Raw genomic sequence first — 14,486 nt, 5'->3', positions numbered from 1 at the left:
CGGCCACTTGGAAGATCAGCCTTGCTGGGCTAGTTACCAAACGCCGTTCGCCAGCCTTTTCCGTTCCCCATTGCTTTCCTTCTTTCTTGCATACCTACCGGCATCGTCATGTCTTACTATCCTCCGCCATCAGGCTACCCGGGAGGCCCGCCGACGTATCCTCCGCCGCAGCAGCAGCAGCAGCAATATCCGTCGTATGGAGCTCCCCCGCCTCAATATCCGTGAGTTACATTTGCATTCGCTTCTTCTATTGCCCTTTACTGATATTCTATTAGGCCTCAGCAAACGTATGGCGCACCTTCCTACCCACCGCCCGGGCCCTACGGACACCATCCTCAACCCGCCTACCCCCCACACGGCTCCCCGTACGGCCACACACCTTCTCCCCAGCCCCCATACGGAGTGAGTAATGTATCCTGGAGGTTCGCGACAACTTGGCTAACGGTGGAACGTCCATAGCATCCTCCACCTCACCATCCTCCACCTTCACCCGGCTACGGCCACCTACCCCCACCAACGCCTAACAGCGGGCCTGTTTTCCATGGACAACCTGGTAAGTGGGCGTTGTCTTTGTGAATATCGTATATTTCTCACGTATTCTGCAGGTATTGCCACGGTGAGCAATAACGATTATGTTCATGGAAATCACAGTGCGCCACCTCCTCCTCCATCCGGTGCCGTCGCATTCGGCCATGGTGCTCCCCAGGGATATAGCTACCAATACTCGAACTGCACTGGCAAACGAAAGGCTCTGTTAATCGGAATCAATTACTTTGGCCAGCGAGGACAGCTGCGAGGGTGCATCAACGATGTTAAGAATATGTCGACTTACTTAAATCAGAGATTCAACTATGCGAGAGAGGACATGGTGATCTTGACCGACGACCAACAGAACCCAATGAGTCAGCCTACAAAGGCCAATATTCTGCGGGCAATGCACTGGTTAGTGAAGGATGCGAGGCCAAATGACTCCTTGTTCTTCCACTATTCTGGTGAGTCGTAGAAAGCGGCCTTCCAAGTCGTATGCTTGGTGCTAAATGTTGTATAGGACATGGCGGTCAGACCCCGGACTTGGACGGCGACGAAGACGACGGTTACGACGAGGTTATCTATCCCGTTGACTTCAGGAACGCTGGCCATATTGTAGACGACGAGATGCACAGGATTATGGTTCGACCTCTACCGCCTGGTGTTCGCTTAACAGCCATCTTTGATTCTTGTCACTCTGGCTCCGCTCTCGATCTTCCGTATATCTACTCCACGCAAGGTGTTCTCAAAGAACCCAACCTCGCCAAGGAAGCTGGTCAAGGGCTTCTTAGCGTTGTCTCTGCATATGCTCGTGGAGATATGGGCAGTATGGTTTCGACTGCTATGGGATTCATCAAGAAGGCGACCCGAGGAGACGAATCGTATCAAAGAGCTAAGCAAACGAAAACTAGCCCCGCTGATGTCATCATGTGGTCAGGCAGTAAAGACGTACAAACCAGTGCGGACGCAACTATCAATGGCCAAGCAACCGGAGCGATGTCATGGGCGTTTATCACGGCCCTGAAAAAGAACCCTCAACAGAGCTATGTCCAGCTGTTGAACAGCATTAGGGACGAGCTCTCATCCAAGTACTCACAAAAGCCCCAACTAAGCTGTAGCCATCCACTCGGTAAGATTTGATTTCCTTGGTGCTCCCTGCCCTAGCCAACTGGGCTAATTATTGCTCATAGATACGAATATCTTATACGTTATGTAGAAGCCAGGTATTCAACCCCTCAGTCGTGAATACATCTCAGCGGCTTTGCGAACCAATGATTGGCGTTGGGACCAAGTTTCAGTTTGAGGGACTCGATTACCCTCTCTTCGGGGTCGTCCTGCCCTTTTTATATAGCAATGAATGCTTGTTTGCTAGTCTATTATCCTTGTATAGTGATACCTATGTCCGTATTTAGTGCACCTAACTCCCAACATGCTTCCCGTTTTTACTATCAATGTTCCTGGCTGAATCCTTTTGTTTATGGGTATTACCTTCAAATATTTCCAAGGTTGGGTGGGCAATTAATGAGAGGTCATAGGATTACGGGGACATAGTGCAAGTCTTCCTTAGGCGTTCAACTCCGCCAGTTTTCGGCCTTTTTTTCCTACTCTATATGTTGACTTCAGGGCGCTGGTCGATATGGGAGCAAAAGCAGTGACGGAATCGTAACAACCAGGTATCGCTATATTAGTGCTAGGTTTGCTATGGAAACGGGTCCTTGAGATGTCGTTACATCGTAGCATCTCGTTTTACATGCAAGAAAAATAATAATGTAGGAAAAGGTTGTAGAAGGTTATTCATTTGGCGAACGGAGTAATAGCTCCAAAGCTGTCGATAACTCCCAAATTCGACGGACAGAACTTTACACCTCCCCAACCACATTTAATCACCACTACCTCGCGCATGTTCGAGTTACATACTGTTCACCTACACCCCAAAATCCACGCCTTGAAGGCTGACCTTCCCCGACCGTGGACATCCGGTTTTGACGGGGCTGCAATGGGCTGCTCACCGGCGGACAATGGAGACTTTCCCGCCATCATATGAACATGCCACAGCGAGAGATGTTTGGGTCATTGTCGCGCTGTATGTTCCGTCAGCGGACCTTTGCGCTGCATGTCGGGTTTCAAGGCGATGGAATGAAATATTTGCTCCACTCCTCTGGGGGGCTCCAGCGTCGCATTTTGGGACGGATAATGATGCTTTATATAGTACGCGAACCACTCGTTGCTGATTGATGCTTTCAGATGGAAGCGATTGGGACTAACTGGCTGCTCTCCTTGTGCTTCCGTTCTTTGTCAACAGTCGCTCTGAAGCGATTCAGAAAAACACTGAAGCGGTCACGCTGTTGGGTCAGAGAACTCACGCACACGTTGCGCATCCCTCCTGCTCTGTCGGAGGTATTCGATGGGCCGAAGAAGACTTGGCTGCTTGAATTGCTCGAGTTTCTGCCCAGGTTGCAGTCGTTGATTGTCTCAGGATTGCCATGTTTCGATCACAGCTCCCTAGTTTGTTTGGACCACGCTGGGACTCCAGCCCCGAAATATGATTTACGTTTACTTCTTGCGGATTGGGGGCCCAATACGACGTCAAGGGGACTCATCAACGCGTTATGGCGTTTCCCGCAACTGGTTTACTTGGATCTATCCTACACTGCAGCCGCTAGGGACGGGCGAGTGTTGGCAGCCTTTTCACAGCTGCGGAGCTTGCAAGTTTTGAAGCTCCGGGGAATCGGATTCGGGGACAGTGGACTCCAAGTTCTGGCAGATGCTATTGGGATGCGAGTGAGATTCCTGGACATTCGGAATAATTCCCTGAATGATAGTGCGTTGGAGTTTTTGATACAAGACCATCTGCTGACGCCTGAGGAGCATGTGAACTGGTCTGAATCCGTGGAAAGATATCAATTCGAATGGCGATTGCTAACGACCCCTTTCGGGAATGTTTTGACGTCAAATTCGTTCAAGAGCAACCGTCTTGACGAGCACTTCGCTAGACAGCTCGCTATGCCGCTTGACGGCCGATCTTCATTGGATGATATACCCCGTATTGGAATAACACATTTATATATTGGCGAGAACAATCTAACCTTGGAAGGGTTGGCGAAAATCCTCCAGTCTGGCAGGTTATGTGTTTTTGACGGTGGAACTGTTGCTCCTGCGAGAAAAGAAGAGCGTAAGGGAGATATCAAGCCTGCCAGCCTGCCTGGCGTGGAGAAACTTATTGCTACTCTCTCTCAACCTATAGCTAGGAACCTTACATATTTACGGATTCACCACGCCATAGTGACAGGATCCGCTCAGGCACGGGATGATGCGCCAAATGCTCCTGAAGCCATGCCGGCGAATCCGCTTCTGTCGTCTGCTCAACAGCGGAATAATCTTATCAAATGCCTTATTGCCAGGCGCCCTAAAATAACAGCACTACCGGGGCATAATGACAGTGACATTAATATAATTTCCTTCCACCCTTCAAGTTGCCCCAATCTGGAAACACTAGTCCTTACCGGCCTCCCGTCAACCGTGTTCGCCTCCTCCCCTATCCTAGAATCCTTGAAACGATTCATTTCAGCTTGTGCCGATGAAGCCTTGCTCTCTTCTTTGCAGGCTAGATCGGACTACTCCCTTCCACCAGCCTGGAATCGGACAGAGGCAGAAAACCAGCGATCAAAATCGATCTTCGCTCTTAAGCTGCTGGTTCTAGAAATCGCTCCTTTGTCGAAAAAGGAGAAACTAGGTTCCTGGATTCCATCAAGTTACCACAGTCCTGCGCATTTGAAATCTAGCACGGGCGACAGAGATTCCGAAAACCTGTGGACAGCTGCCATGCACGATTTTAGTTTCTTTGGGAGGGAAGATGACGAACTCGTAGATATCGAGCGTGACAGCGAAGATGATAGCCATCCTGTGACCGGTACGTTGCCAAAGTCGCAAACAGCAGATTCACTGTCGATTATATCAAAAGGGCACGCAAAGACCGACACTCCTCACATATCTACCAACCCCCCTGAGAAACAAATAGACCTGGTGGCGGCGCTGGCATCTTTCCGCAAAGAAAAGAGGATGGAGTATAATGAGTTATTTTGTAGTATTCAGCGGAAAGAAGAGCTGATGGACAAGACACCAGGACAACCTTCGTCTTCCACGGGATCGGCTATTCCAATCTATGTCGAGGGCCATTGGGACGGGGAGGTACGGATTGTGAGGAATTAAAGTAAAAGAAGGCTTAGAATAGGAGGGAATATCTATCGCGAGTCTTAAGGGGCACTCGTTACTCTGCTGGTTACAATACGGAGTAAAATGAACCTGACCTGTGGCATTGTTTTCTTGGACAGATTTTGGAGGTGGCGTCATATTGAGCATGAATGTTTTTGAAACTTTCAATCCATTACGGAATATCATACGTTAGGCATCAGTTGGAGCTCGGGAGACATCAAAACAAGTCATGCATTGTATACAGAGAAGCCGGGATATTGTAACCGGCGGTCCCTGCTAATTGACACATATCCGTTCCTGTTAAAAGAAGGAAATGGTACCTGCGCGCAGAGAAATCCGAGCAACGAAACATAGGACCCCGTTCATATGTTTGTTTAAAGCCTAATTCGTCGATATCCTCGTTTCCCCACACAGACCATGGTGATTTTGGTACCCTCCGCCCCAGACACCCCAAAACCGGTCATGCCCATAATGGAATTGGGGAAGAAGGAATTTATGGCTTAGCAGTCTTAGCAGCCTGCTGGGGGTTCAACTTCTTGGCGTCCTTTTGGAATCGAAGTCTTGGTGGTGGCGCACGGTTGCGGCGGCCCTCTCGGGATCGAACACTAGAAAAGTTCAAAATCAGTATCAATTGTAACTTCTCCCACTTTTGTAGAGTTCGCAGCGCTCGACAATGGCTGGGAATAGCGAGGACAAAGGCAGGCTTCCGTACCGCACAATCTTTCCGTGAATAGCGCAGGAGACGCAGTACTGGAGCTTCAGGTACATCTTTGGGACAGCATATTCCTCGAAAACGGAAGCCTCGGAGATATCACCTATACAGTTCGAACAGATTCAGATATTAGCCCATTCGGCCCCTTCATAACTCTCTACTCTGGGCAAAGCCATATTGTAAGAGCGCAAAAACGAAGTCAACGGCTAGGCGCAACGTACGGACAGCAGCGGACTCAACCATGTTGCGGATTGTGAATCTCTTGATGGCCTTGTCCTTTGGGGTGCATCTCGAGCAATTGGAGCATCGAATCGGCTTAACGTGACCGCGTCCCTTCTTGTTGCGTCCGCTGTACACAGAAACGAAAGAAACCGTTAGTTTTCGCAAGTTCCGTCCCCTGGTTTAGGGAGATTGAATGGCTTGGTCACCCACTTCGACGCCCGCTTCTTGACCATGTTGGCGGTAGTTCTTTTTTTTGACTTGCTACGTCAAATGCGACAAACGAGAATCTTCGGGCGCGAAGACGACAAGAGCTGCCCTTCCGGAGTTGTTGGGTGTTTTGATGTCTGTCGGGAGGTCGAATCTTTCTCGGTTCTCTTCCCAACCAGCCGAAGCTCGCGTCGTTGTGGGCAGCAGGGCTAGAATTCCTAAGCGAGGCTAGTGGGTCACGGGATCTAGAGCCCGGATTGGGACTAGCATGCCAAGACCATACACATGTCACATGATGGCCTGGTCTGTGCGCTGGATACCCTTGTCAACAAAACGGAAGGCACGAACGAATGGCACCACCTGACTTGTTGGGCCTGTCTCAGTCGGGAATTTTCGAGATCAGGCGTCCCTGAGCTGACCGTCCTCACGCTTGTTAGAGACCGACTGTGGAAGAGCTGGTGCCTCTTAACGTACATCCCTGAATACTTTTACGCTCGGTTGAGTTTGTTCCCCCTTTTTGCAAAATGTCGGGTACAATTCGAAATCGAACCATGGGTCGAGGGCAGCTTCCGTTCGATGGGGCTCCCTCCGGTATACCTCGCAAGGTTGACCACCAAAGCTCGCAGAGCATGCCATCGGACGTTGGAAGTTCCACATTGAGTGTCAGCAGACAAAAGCAAACAAAGCGAGATGAGGTACTTCAGCCCGCTCGGTATCTCACTTGGTGATAGCCCAATTGGCACTTGATTTTGAATCATGTTGTCTCTGCCGTAGAATATACAACGCTGATAACCTGGAGCAGGCAATTAGGAAAAAGATGGAAGCAGACCTTAACAAGAAACGATACAATCCGGCGAGGGCCCGATCCACCCGCAAAGCCCCCCCCGGCACCGTCCTTTCCCTCAAACCTAGCCAGGCACTTCAGATTAAGCCAAGTACCACAGTAGCGGAAGCTGCACAACTGATGGCAGCGAAGCGAGAGGATTGTGTGTTAGTGACAGACGACGATGAGCGCATCGCTGGTATCTTCACGGCTAAGGATCTGGCATTCCGCGTTGTTGGGGCAGGCATCAGGGCGAGAGATATCACCATTGCAGAGATCATGACGAAAAATCCGCTGTGTGCCCGGACTGATACTAGTGCAACTGACGCGTTGGATCTGATGGTCCGAAAGGGTTTCCGCCATTTACCAGTTATGGATGAAAATCAAGACATCTCGGGTATCTTGGACATTACCAAGTGCTTCTACGATGCGATGGAGAAACTTGAACGGGCGTATAGCTCATCTCGCAAGTTGTATGATGCCTTGGAAGGTGTTCAATCTGAACTGGGCGCCTCCCAGCCTCAGCAGATTATACAATATGTAGAAGCGTTGCGGCAGAAGATGTCCGGGCCCACACTTGAGTCCGTTTTGAATGGTCTACCGCCAATCACTGTGTCTGTACGGACGTCAGTGAAAGAAGCGGCAGCACTGATGAAAGAGCATCATACCACAGCTCTTTTAGTGCAAGACCAAGGCTCCATCACTGGTATCTTCACAAGTAAGGATGTTGTATTGCGAGTTATTGCCCCAGGATTGGATCCAGCTACCTGCAGTGTTGTGAGGGTTATGACACCTCATCCTGATTTCGCCCCGACTGATATGAGTATTCAAGCTGCTCTTCGAAAAATGCATGGTATGGTTGTTATCTATGCCCCTCCCATTGTTACCTTTTAACACATTTGATAGATGGACATTATCTAAATCTCCCTGTGATGAATGAATCTGGCGAGATTGTCGGTATGGTTGACGTGCTCAAGTTGACATACGCGACATTAGAGCAGGTTTGTATATCCTTGATACAATTGTTGTAGCACTTGTCAGCTTACAGTTGCCTAGATCAATACTATACAAACGAATGAGAATGAAGGGCCGGCTTGGAACAAGTTCTGGCTTTCGATGGACCATGAATCTGATTCTATGGTCTCTGGGGGAGGCCATAGCCAAAACCCCCGTCGATCTATTCTTAGTCCAGATCCAAGGGAGCGTGGAGATAGCGTTCTTCCGAATGAATCGGCCTCGCATCACGGGGAAGATGCTCAGTCGGAATTGATGGACACGCGGCAACTTGCTAACGACGATGCTCCATTCCCGTTCAAGTTCAAAGCTCCCGGTGGCCGTGTCCATCGACTACAAGTCATTCCCTCGGCCGGTGTCGCAGATCTTGTTGCTAATGTTTCGAGTAAACTTGGATCTGAAGTCGAAGCTGTTGGCGGTGAGGCCGTAGTTGAGAACGGCAAACTAAGCAACAGCGGGTATGCACTGAGCTATCTGGACAATGAAGGTGATACTGTCTCCATTACCACGGACCAAGATCTTTTGGATGCCATCGTACAGGCTAGAAAAGTCGGCCGAGATAAGGTTGATCTTTTTGTCCACGACCCCGAGAAGCCCCCATTGGTCGTTCAAGATCCGCAGCCCGCCGTCACAAAACCTCCGACTCCGCCAGAGCCAGTTTTGAGATCGCCTGTATCAGAGGAGGACCAACAAAGCCCGGCAGACCGAGCAAGTCCCCAAAAGGGCCTGGCTCAAATCCTCACACAGCCGTCCACAGATCAACAACTGATAACGGGTGTGCCCAACGAGTTGATTTTACCTGGTGCCATTGTTACTCTGGCTGCTGTTATTCTGGGTGTATTTGTGCTAAGTCGGGCTGGAGGAAAGAGATGATAGCTTCGCCTTGTCTGGTAAACAACTATTCTGGCTATCCAATTCAACCCATTGCTAAACTGAGTCACCTTTCATAGAATCCCCAATTGCCACCCATTACTACATGTTATGTCTAATACCCTTGCTTGACTGCTCCAGATAGTTGTTTCTGTAGATAGACTGCCATTTTACGACGATCCTATCGCTTCAAAGCCGTCAAACAAAGCAAACACCACTACCGCCCATTGGGGACTAGTGCCAAACCTAGAACCAGCACCCTAAACTTTTTTCAAACAAATATCCAGACTAAATATCACTTATCATCCATCCCACTTTCATGCGCTTTGCTGTGAAACAACCTTCACATACGGTCTCTCTGTTTCTCAGGCTTAGCTGCAGTGGCTGTGTGTGCACACATCCTCCATTTCTGCATCTTGCCCTTCATCTTTGACTGGCTTCTTTCTCCTCTTACATTATTAGGCTCTTCCCTGTAACACGGTTAGGCGCGCTGGAGTCTCGCTCCAATTCATTTGCACCCGTGTTTTCTACGCGTGTTACTCGACGTCTACACCCCTGAAATATTTGTTTATACCTCTGGGAAGACTGATTAGCGTAGACAATATGTCGATCCTACCACAAGAGATTCATACCGCTTTGTCACAGCTCCTGTTGGGACTTTCAACAGCAGACAACCTTGTGCGCGCACAGGCCGAGGAGCAGCTGAATAATGAGTGGGTGCAAGGACGTCCAGATGTTTTGCTCATGGGGCTGGCAGAACAATTGCAAGCTGCAGAGGATTCAACTGTAAGTGAGGACCCAATGAGATAGGCCTTTGCATTGTCAATCTCATGTCGTTTTTTGTTTTTAAACGGTTTGGGTTGGATCTAATTTGAATTTTATTTGCTGTTAGACGCGATCATTCGCTGCAGTTATTTTTCGACGGATAGCGGGGCGATCCGTAAAGGATCCAAACTCGACTGATAGCCGCCGATTGTTCTTTACCCTCACACCAGAACAGAGATTAGCCATTCGGCAAATACTACTACAAGCATTAAACGGCGAAAGTGTGTTAAATGTACGGAACAAAGTGGGAGATGCAGTCGCGGCAGTTGCAGAGCAGTACTCTGAAAGCGGTATGAGTGGATTCCCGGTTGCTCTAGGAGGAGCGGCATATTGTTCAAAGCCCGGGTGTACTGATACCATTTGCAACTTAGGGGAGCCATGGCCGGAACTTCTTGGTGTTCTTTTTCAAGCCAGTCAATCGCCCGACACTGGCCTTCGTGAATCGGCATTCCGCATATTTTCGACAACCCCACAGATTATCGAAAAACAGCATGAGGAGACCGTCGTAGGCGTGTTTTCGAAGGGATTCAAAGACGAACATATTTCGGTACATGCAACCCATACACATTGGATTACTCTGTGCTAACGGCCCACGAAAAGGTTCGGATCTCTGCGATGGAAGCTTTCGCGTCTTTTTTCGCTTCCTTACAGAAACGGTCACAATCTAAATACTTTGGCTTGGTGCCGGATCTCTTGAATATTCTCCCCCCACTCAAAGAGCCGAACGAGAGCGAGGAGCTGTCCAAAGCCTTTGTCGCCCTCATTGACATTGCTGAGTTATGCCCCAGGATGTTTAAGCCACTCTTCAACAATCTTGTCAAATTCAGTGTCAGCGTTATCGGTGATAAAGAACTCACTGATCAAGTCAGACAAAACGCACTTGAGCTCATGGCAACCTTTGCCGATTATGCGCCAACAATGTGCAAAAAGGATCCCAACTATGCGCAGGATATGGTAACTCAGTGCCTGAGCTTGATGACTGACGTTGGTATTGATGACGACGATGCATCTGAGTGGGGAGCATCGGAAGATGTAAGTCACTACATTGACTTTCGCTGTGCTTTGCTAACGATCTTAAAAGCTTGACCTTGAAGAAAGCGACAAGAATCATGTTGCTGGCGAGCAATGCATGGACCGTCTTGCAAATAAGCTGGGTGGACACGCTATCCTCCCTCCAACGTTTAACTGGGTGCCGAGAATGATTTCATCTTCTGCATGGCGCGACAGGCATGCAGCTCTCATGGCCATCTCTGCTATCTCAGAAGGCTGTAGTGACCTAATGGTCAACGAGCTGGATCAAGTCCTTGCACTCGTTGTTCCAACCTTGCAGGATCCACATCCTCGCGTGAAATTCGCAGGTTGTAATGCTCTCGGTCAAATGAGTACTGATTTTGCGGGTACCATGCAAGAGAAGTATCATTCCGTGGTCCTTGGCTGTCTCATTCCTTCTCTGAGCTCGGAGCACCCGCGTGTCCAAGCTCATGCTGCGGCTGCTTTAGTTAACTTCTGTGAGGAAGCAGAACCGGTCACTCTGGAGCCTTATCTTGAACAACTGTTGGGACACCTTGTTCAGCTACTTCAAAATCCGAAGAAATTCGTTCAAGGACAAGCCCTGTGCACAATCGCTACAATCGCTGATTCCGCGGAAAGTACATTTGCAAATTATTACGACCGATTAATGCCAATGCTTTTTAACGTCTTGAAAGAAGAGCAGTCTAAGGAATACCGGGAGATTCGAGCAAAGGCTATGGAATGTGCTACGTTGATCGCATTGGCAGTTGGCAAGGAAAAGATGGGGCAGGATGCCTTGGCGCTGGCACAGTTGCTTGCCCATATTCAGCAGAATATCACCGACGCAGATGATCCGCAATCATCCTACCTCCTCCACTGCTGGGGCCGTATGTGCCGTGTTCTAGGAACGGATTTCGTTCCGTATCTTCCTGGAGTTATGCCACCCTTACTTCAAGTTGCTGCTGCTAAAGCAGACGTCCAAATCCTTGACGACGAAACCCAAATTCAAGAAGTTGAACAAGATGGAAAATGGGACTTGCTTCCTCTCAAGGATAAAGTCATTGGAATTAAAACAAGCGTTCTTGAGGACAAGAATGTAGCGATTGAGCTGATCACGATATACGCTCAGGTTCTTGAAGCTGCCTTTGAACCATACGTTGTCGAGCCATTGGAAAAGATCGCCATCCCCGGCCTTGCATTCTTCTTTCATGATCCGGTCAGAGTATCTTGCGCTAAACTTATTCCCCATTTGTTGAATTCATATAAGAAGGCCCATGGGGATCGCTCACCAGAGTTTTATCAACTGTGGTCCAGGACTGCTGAAAGGATCATCGAATGCCTTAGTGCAGAGCCCGCCGTTGATACATTGTCAGAGATGTTCCAATGCTTCTATGAGTCGGTTGAAGTTGCAGGCAAAAATTGTCTAACCCAAGAGCATATGCGTGCGTTCATTGAGGCCACAAGGTCAACTCTTGAGGATTATCAAGTGCGTGTGAAGAGACGCATGGAAGATAAGGCTGAGGTAGAGGAAGGGGACGACGAAGCGCTCGACTACGATTATGAAGCCGAAGAAGACCAAAACCTACTGAGCGACATGAACAAAGCTTTCCACACAGTTTTCAAGAATCACGGTCCATCGTTTTTGCCAGCATGGGAAGGTATCCTACCATTCTATGATGCCTTTGTAGTAACTTCGGAGCCAACGCAACGGCAATGGGCCCTTTGCGTGATCGACGATGTACTCGAATTCTGCGGCGAACAGTCCTGGAACTATAAGGATCACATTCTACAGCCGTTGATTAATGGGATGCGGGATGATTATGCTTCCAACCGACAAGCTGCTTCGTATGGTGTCGGTGTTGCAGCACAAAAGGGTGGCGCTCCGTGGAGTGAGTTTGTGGCCGCAAGTATCCCAACTTTATTCCAGGTGACGCAGCGCGCGGAAGCTAGGTCTGACGACCATGTGTTCGCGACGGAAAATGCATGCGCCAGTATCGCAAAGATCCTACACTTCAACGCCAGCAAGGTGCAAAACCCGCAAGAGGTAGCTGAAAATTGGATTAATACTCTGCCGATTTTGAATGACGAAGAGGCAGCCCCTTACGGCTACTCCTTCCTTGCGCAATTGATTGATCAGTATGCCGTTAACCCTTCCGTCCTACCCTTATCACTAGACCACCTCGCTAACATTTGCTCTCCCATTAGGCGAAATCCCGCAGTCTTTGCGAATGCAGACAAAGCGTTCTCATTTGTCGTCCAAGCACTTGATTTCGAAAGCATCCAAGGTGCAGTTGCTAGCAGAATTGTCGCTTCGGTAAAACAACTCGTAGCGTCGACAAATGTGAATGTGGAGCAAGCGCTGGCCACTGTTCGACCGGAGAAACAGATGATAGTGCGCCGATACTTCCAATGACCGCTGAATGTTTGATATTGTTACCCATTTTGGCTCAGAGCAAACTACCTGTCTCTTTGTATGCCCCAAGCTACCCATCCATCACCCGTGTTGCGTCTTAGCGCACCATAGCCCCATGCCCTTTGTCGATTCCACCGCCTTCTGTCATCCTGTGTTTTCATTTCTAGCAATAAGCAATTGCAGTTGGGAAACGGTGTCTCGCATCCCGAGCTAGATTAGAGCCATACTTCCTGGTGACCTAATTGCTTCCGATTGTTATACCACGACATTGATTGCAACATAACATTCCGCGATAGTTGGCAGCCACAGATATGAACGATTTGGTAGCTAGTATTCCAGCCATATTTCCCTAGCTTGAGCGGGAAGTTTGAAGTTCCTCGTACCTAACAATATTCACGGGTATTTCGGCATTATCTCTCTCGGACAAAGTCCCGTAACTGCCCGGGGTTGACAAAAGATGCGCCCTTTAGATTCAACGGGCGATATTGAACGAGACCTGGTTCCGACTTCATTCCCAACAAGCAAGTAAACTGTGTCTTTTTGAATCATGACCCAAGAATCGAGCTCTCCAGACCTCAAGGCCCGAAAAGTCCTTGTCTTCGGCGCAACAGGCCTTATTGGTTCTAGGATCGTCAACTCTCTGGCAGCGGCGAAATCGAATTTCGAGGCCATTATAGTGTTTACCTCTGCATCTACTTTGGAGAAGAAGCCACACCTTGTTGAATCTCTCAAGAACCGGGGAATTGGTGTTATTACGGGTGATGTGAATAATGAGGATGATGTCCGTGCCGCCTATCAAGGTATCATCAGGCCTACCCCTCCCTCCCAACAAGGCCTCCATGCTGATATATTTTGTCAACTCAAACAAAAGGCGTGGACACCGTCATCAGTGCTCTAGGCAGAGATGTTCTCGCCTCTCAAATTCCTTTGATCCAGCTCGCGGCCTCTTCGCCTTCTGTCAAATGGTTTTTCCCATCAGAATATGGGACGGACATTGGGTATTCTCCGGCTTCCGCGAATGAGAAGCCTCATCAACAGAAACTCAAAGTGAGAGCTGCGTTGCAGGCAGTGAAAGACAAGCTGGTGCATACTTATGTGGTTACCGGTCCGTTTGCAGATCTATATTTGGGCCCGGGTTTACCAGATGCTAGAGGTGGAGCGTTCAGAGTCAAGGAGAGACTTGCCGATTTACTGGGTGATGGCAACGGGCGGATCAGTTTGACCACTATGGATGAGTATGTGTTTTTTTTTTTTTTCCTCTTCTCATTTGTCTCTTGCGAACCCTGCGAGCAAAGAACTGACGGTGCAGCTAGCGTGGGCAAGCTTGTCGTTTCCGCCCTCTTACATCCCACGGCTTCGAAGAATCGAGCATTGAAGGCCAATTCTTTCACTACCACGCCTGTTGAAATTCTCCGTGAGTTTGAACGCCAAACCGGTGACCAGAAATGGGAAAAAATCACATATACGCCGCTCGACGAGCTACATAGGCTAGAAGAAGCAGCCTGGAGGGAAGGCAACCCTGGTAGAGCTACTGTTCTGACTCTAAGGCGGATTTGGACAGAGGGAGGAACGCTGTACGAGAAGAGGGATAACGGAGATATTGGGGAGCCGCAGATGGAAACACTGGAAGAGGCGGTGAGGAGAGCCAT

General features: G+C 49.1%; 6 protein-coding genes across 6 annotated transcripts; 5 read left to right on the top strand and 1 right to left on the bottom strand.

Annotated features, from left to right (window-relative positions):
* Positions 1 to 108: 108 nt before the first annotated feature.
* On the top strand, positions 109 to 1,744 carry UREG_01954 (uncharacterized protein; the record flags this gene model as incomplete). The annotated part of the gene is made up of 6 exons (XM_002542392.1): positions 109 to 221; positions 276 to 402; positions 460 to 553; positions 606 to 992; positions 1,049 to 1,657; positions 1,719 to 1,744. The coding sequence occupies 6 exons, from the start codon at positions 109 to 111 to the stop codon at positions 1,742 to 1,744; spliced, it is 1,356 nt and encodes a 451-aa protein (XP_002542438.1).
* An 802-nt stretch (positions 1,745 to 2,546) lies between these two features.
* On the top strand, positions 2,547 to 4,737 carry UREG_01953 (uncharacterized protein; the record flags this gene model as incomplete). Its single annotated transcript, XM_002542391.1, has 2 exons — positions 2,547 to 2,611; positions 2,850 to 4,737. 2 exons carry the CDS (start codon positions 2,547 to 2,549, stop codon positions 4,735 to 4,737), a joined length of 1,953 nt encoding a protein of 650 aa, XP_002542437.1.
* Positions 4,738 to 5,233: 496 nt separating this feature from the next.
* On the bottom strand, positions 5,234 to 5,907 carry UREG_01952 (40S ribosomal protein S26E; the record flags this gene model as incomplete). Its single annotated transcript, XM_002542390.1, has 4 exons — positions 5,234 to 5,345; positions 5,453 to 5,555; positions 5,674 to 5,801; positions 5,885 to 5,907. The coding sequence occupies 4 exons, from the start codon at positions 5,905 to 5,907 to the stop codon at positions 5,234 to 5,236; spliced, it is 366 nt and encodes a 121-aa protein (XP_002542436.1).
* Positions 5,908 to 6,405: 498 nt separating this feature from the next.
* Positions 6,406 to 8,591, top strand: UREG_01951 (uncharacterized protein; the record flags this gene model as incomplete). The annotated part of the gene is made up of 4 exons (XM_002542389.1): positions 6,406 to 6,576; positions 6,684 to 7,557; positions 7,611 to 7,705; positions 7,761 to 8,591. 4 exons carry the CDS (start codon positions 6,406 to 6,408, stop codon positions 8,589 to 8,591), a joined length of 1,971 nt encoding a protein of 656 aa, XP_002542435.1.
* A 600-nt stretch (positions 8,592 to 9,191) lies between these two features.
* Positions 9,192 to 12,837, top strand: UREG_01950 (uncharacterized protein; the record flags this gene model as incomplete). The annotated part of the gene is made up of 6 exons (XM_002542388.1): positions 9,192 to 9,374; positions 9,481 to 9,703; positions 9,785 to 9,960; positions 10,014 to 10,445; positions 10,495 to 12,560; positions 12,630 to 12,837. 6 exons carry the CDS (start codon positions 9,192 to 9,194, stop codon positions 12,835 to 12,837), a joined length of 3,288 nt encoding a protein of 1,095 aa, XP_002542434.1.
* Positions 12,838 to 13,384: 547 nt separating this feature from the next.
* UREG_01949 (uncharacterized protein) lies at positions 13,385 to 14,324 on the top strand (the record flags this gene model as incomplete). Its single annotated transcript, XM_002542387.1, has 4 exons — positions 13,385 to 13,637; positions 13,709 to 14,072; positions 14,151 to 14,251; positions 14,281 to 14,324. The coding sequence occupies 4 exons, from the start codon at positions 13,385 to 13,387 to the stop codon at positions 14,322 to 14,324; spliced, it is 762 nt and encodes a 253-aa protein (XP_002542433.1).
* Between the last annotated feature and the right edge of the window lie 162 nt (positions 14,325 to 14,486).

This window comes from Uncinocarpus reesii, genomic scaffold (assembly GCF_000003515.1).
Source record: "Uncinocarpus reesii 1704 scaffold_1 genomic scaffold, whole genome shotgun sequence".
In the NCBI taxonomy this organism is placed as follows: Eukaryota; Fungi; Ascomycota; class Eurotiomycetes; order Onygenales; family Onygenaceae; genus Uncinocarpus; species Uncinocarpus reesii.
Note: the sequence above shows the minus strand (reverse complement) of the source record. Positions and strands in the feature narration are given on the sequence as shown.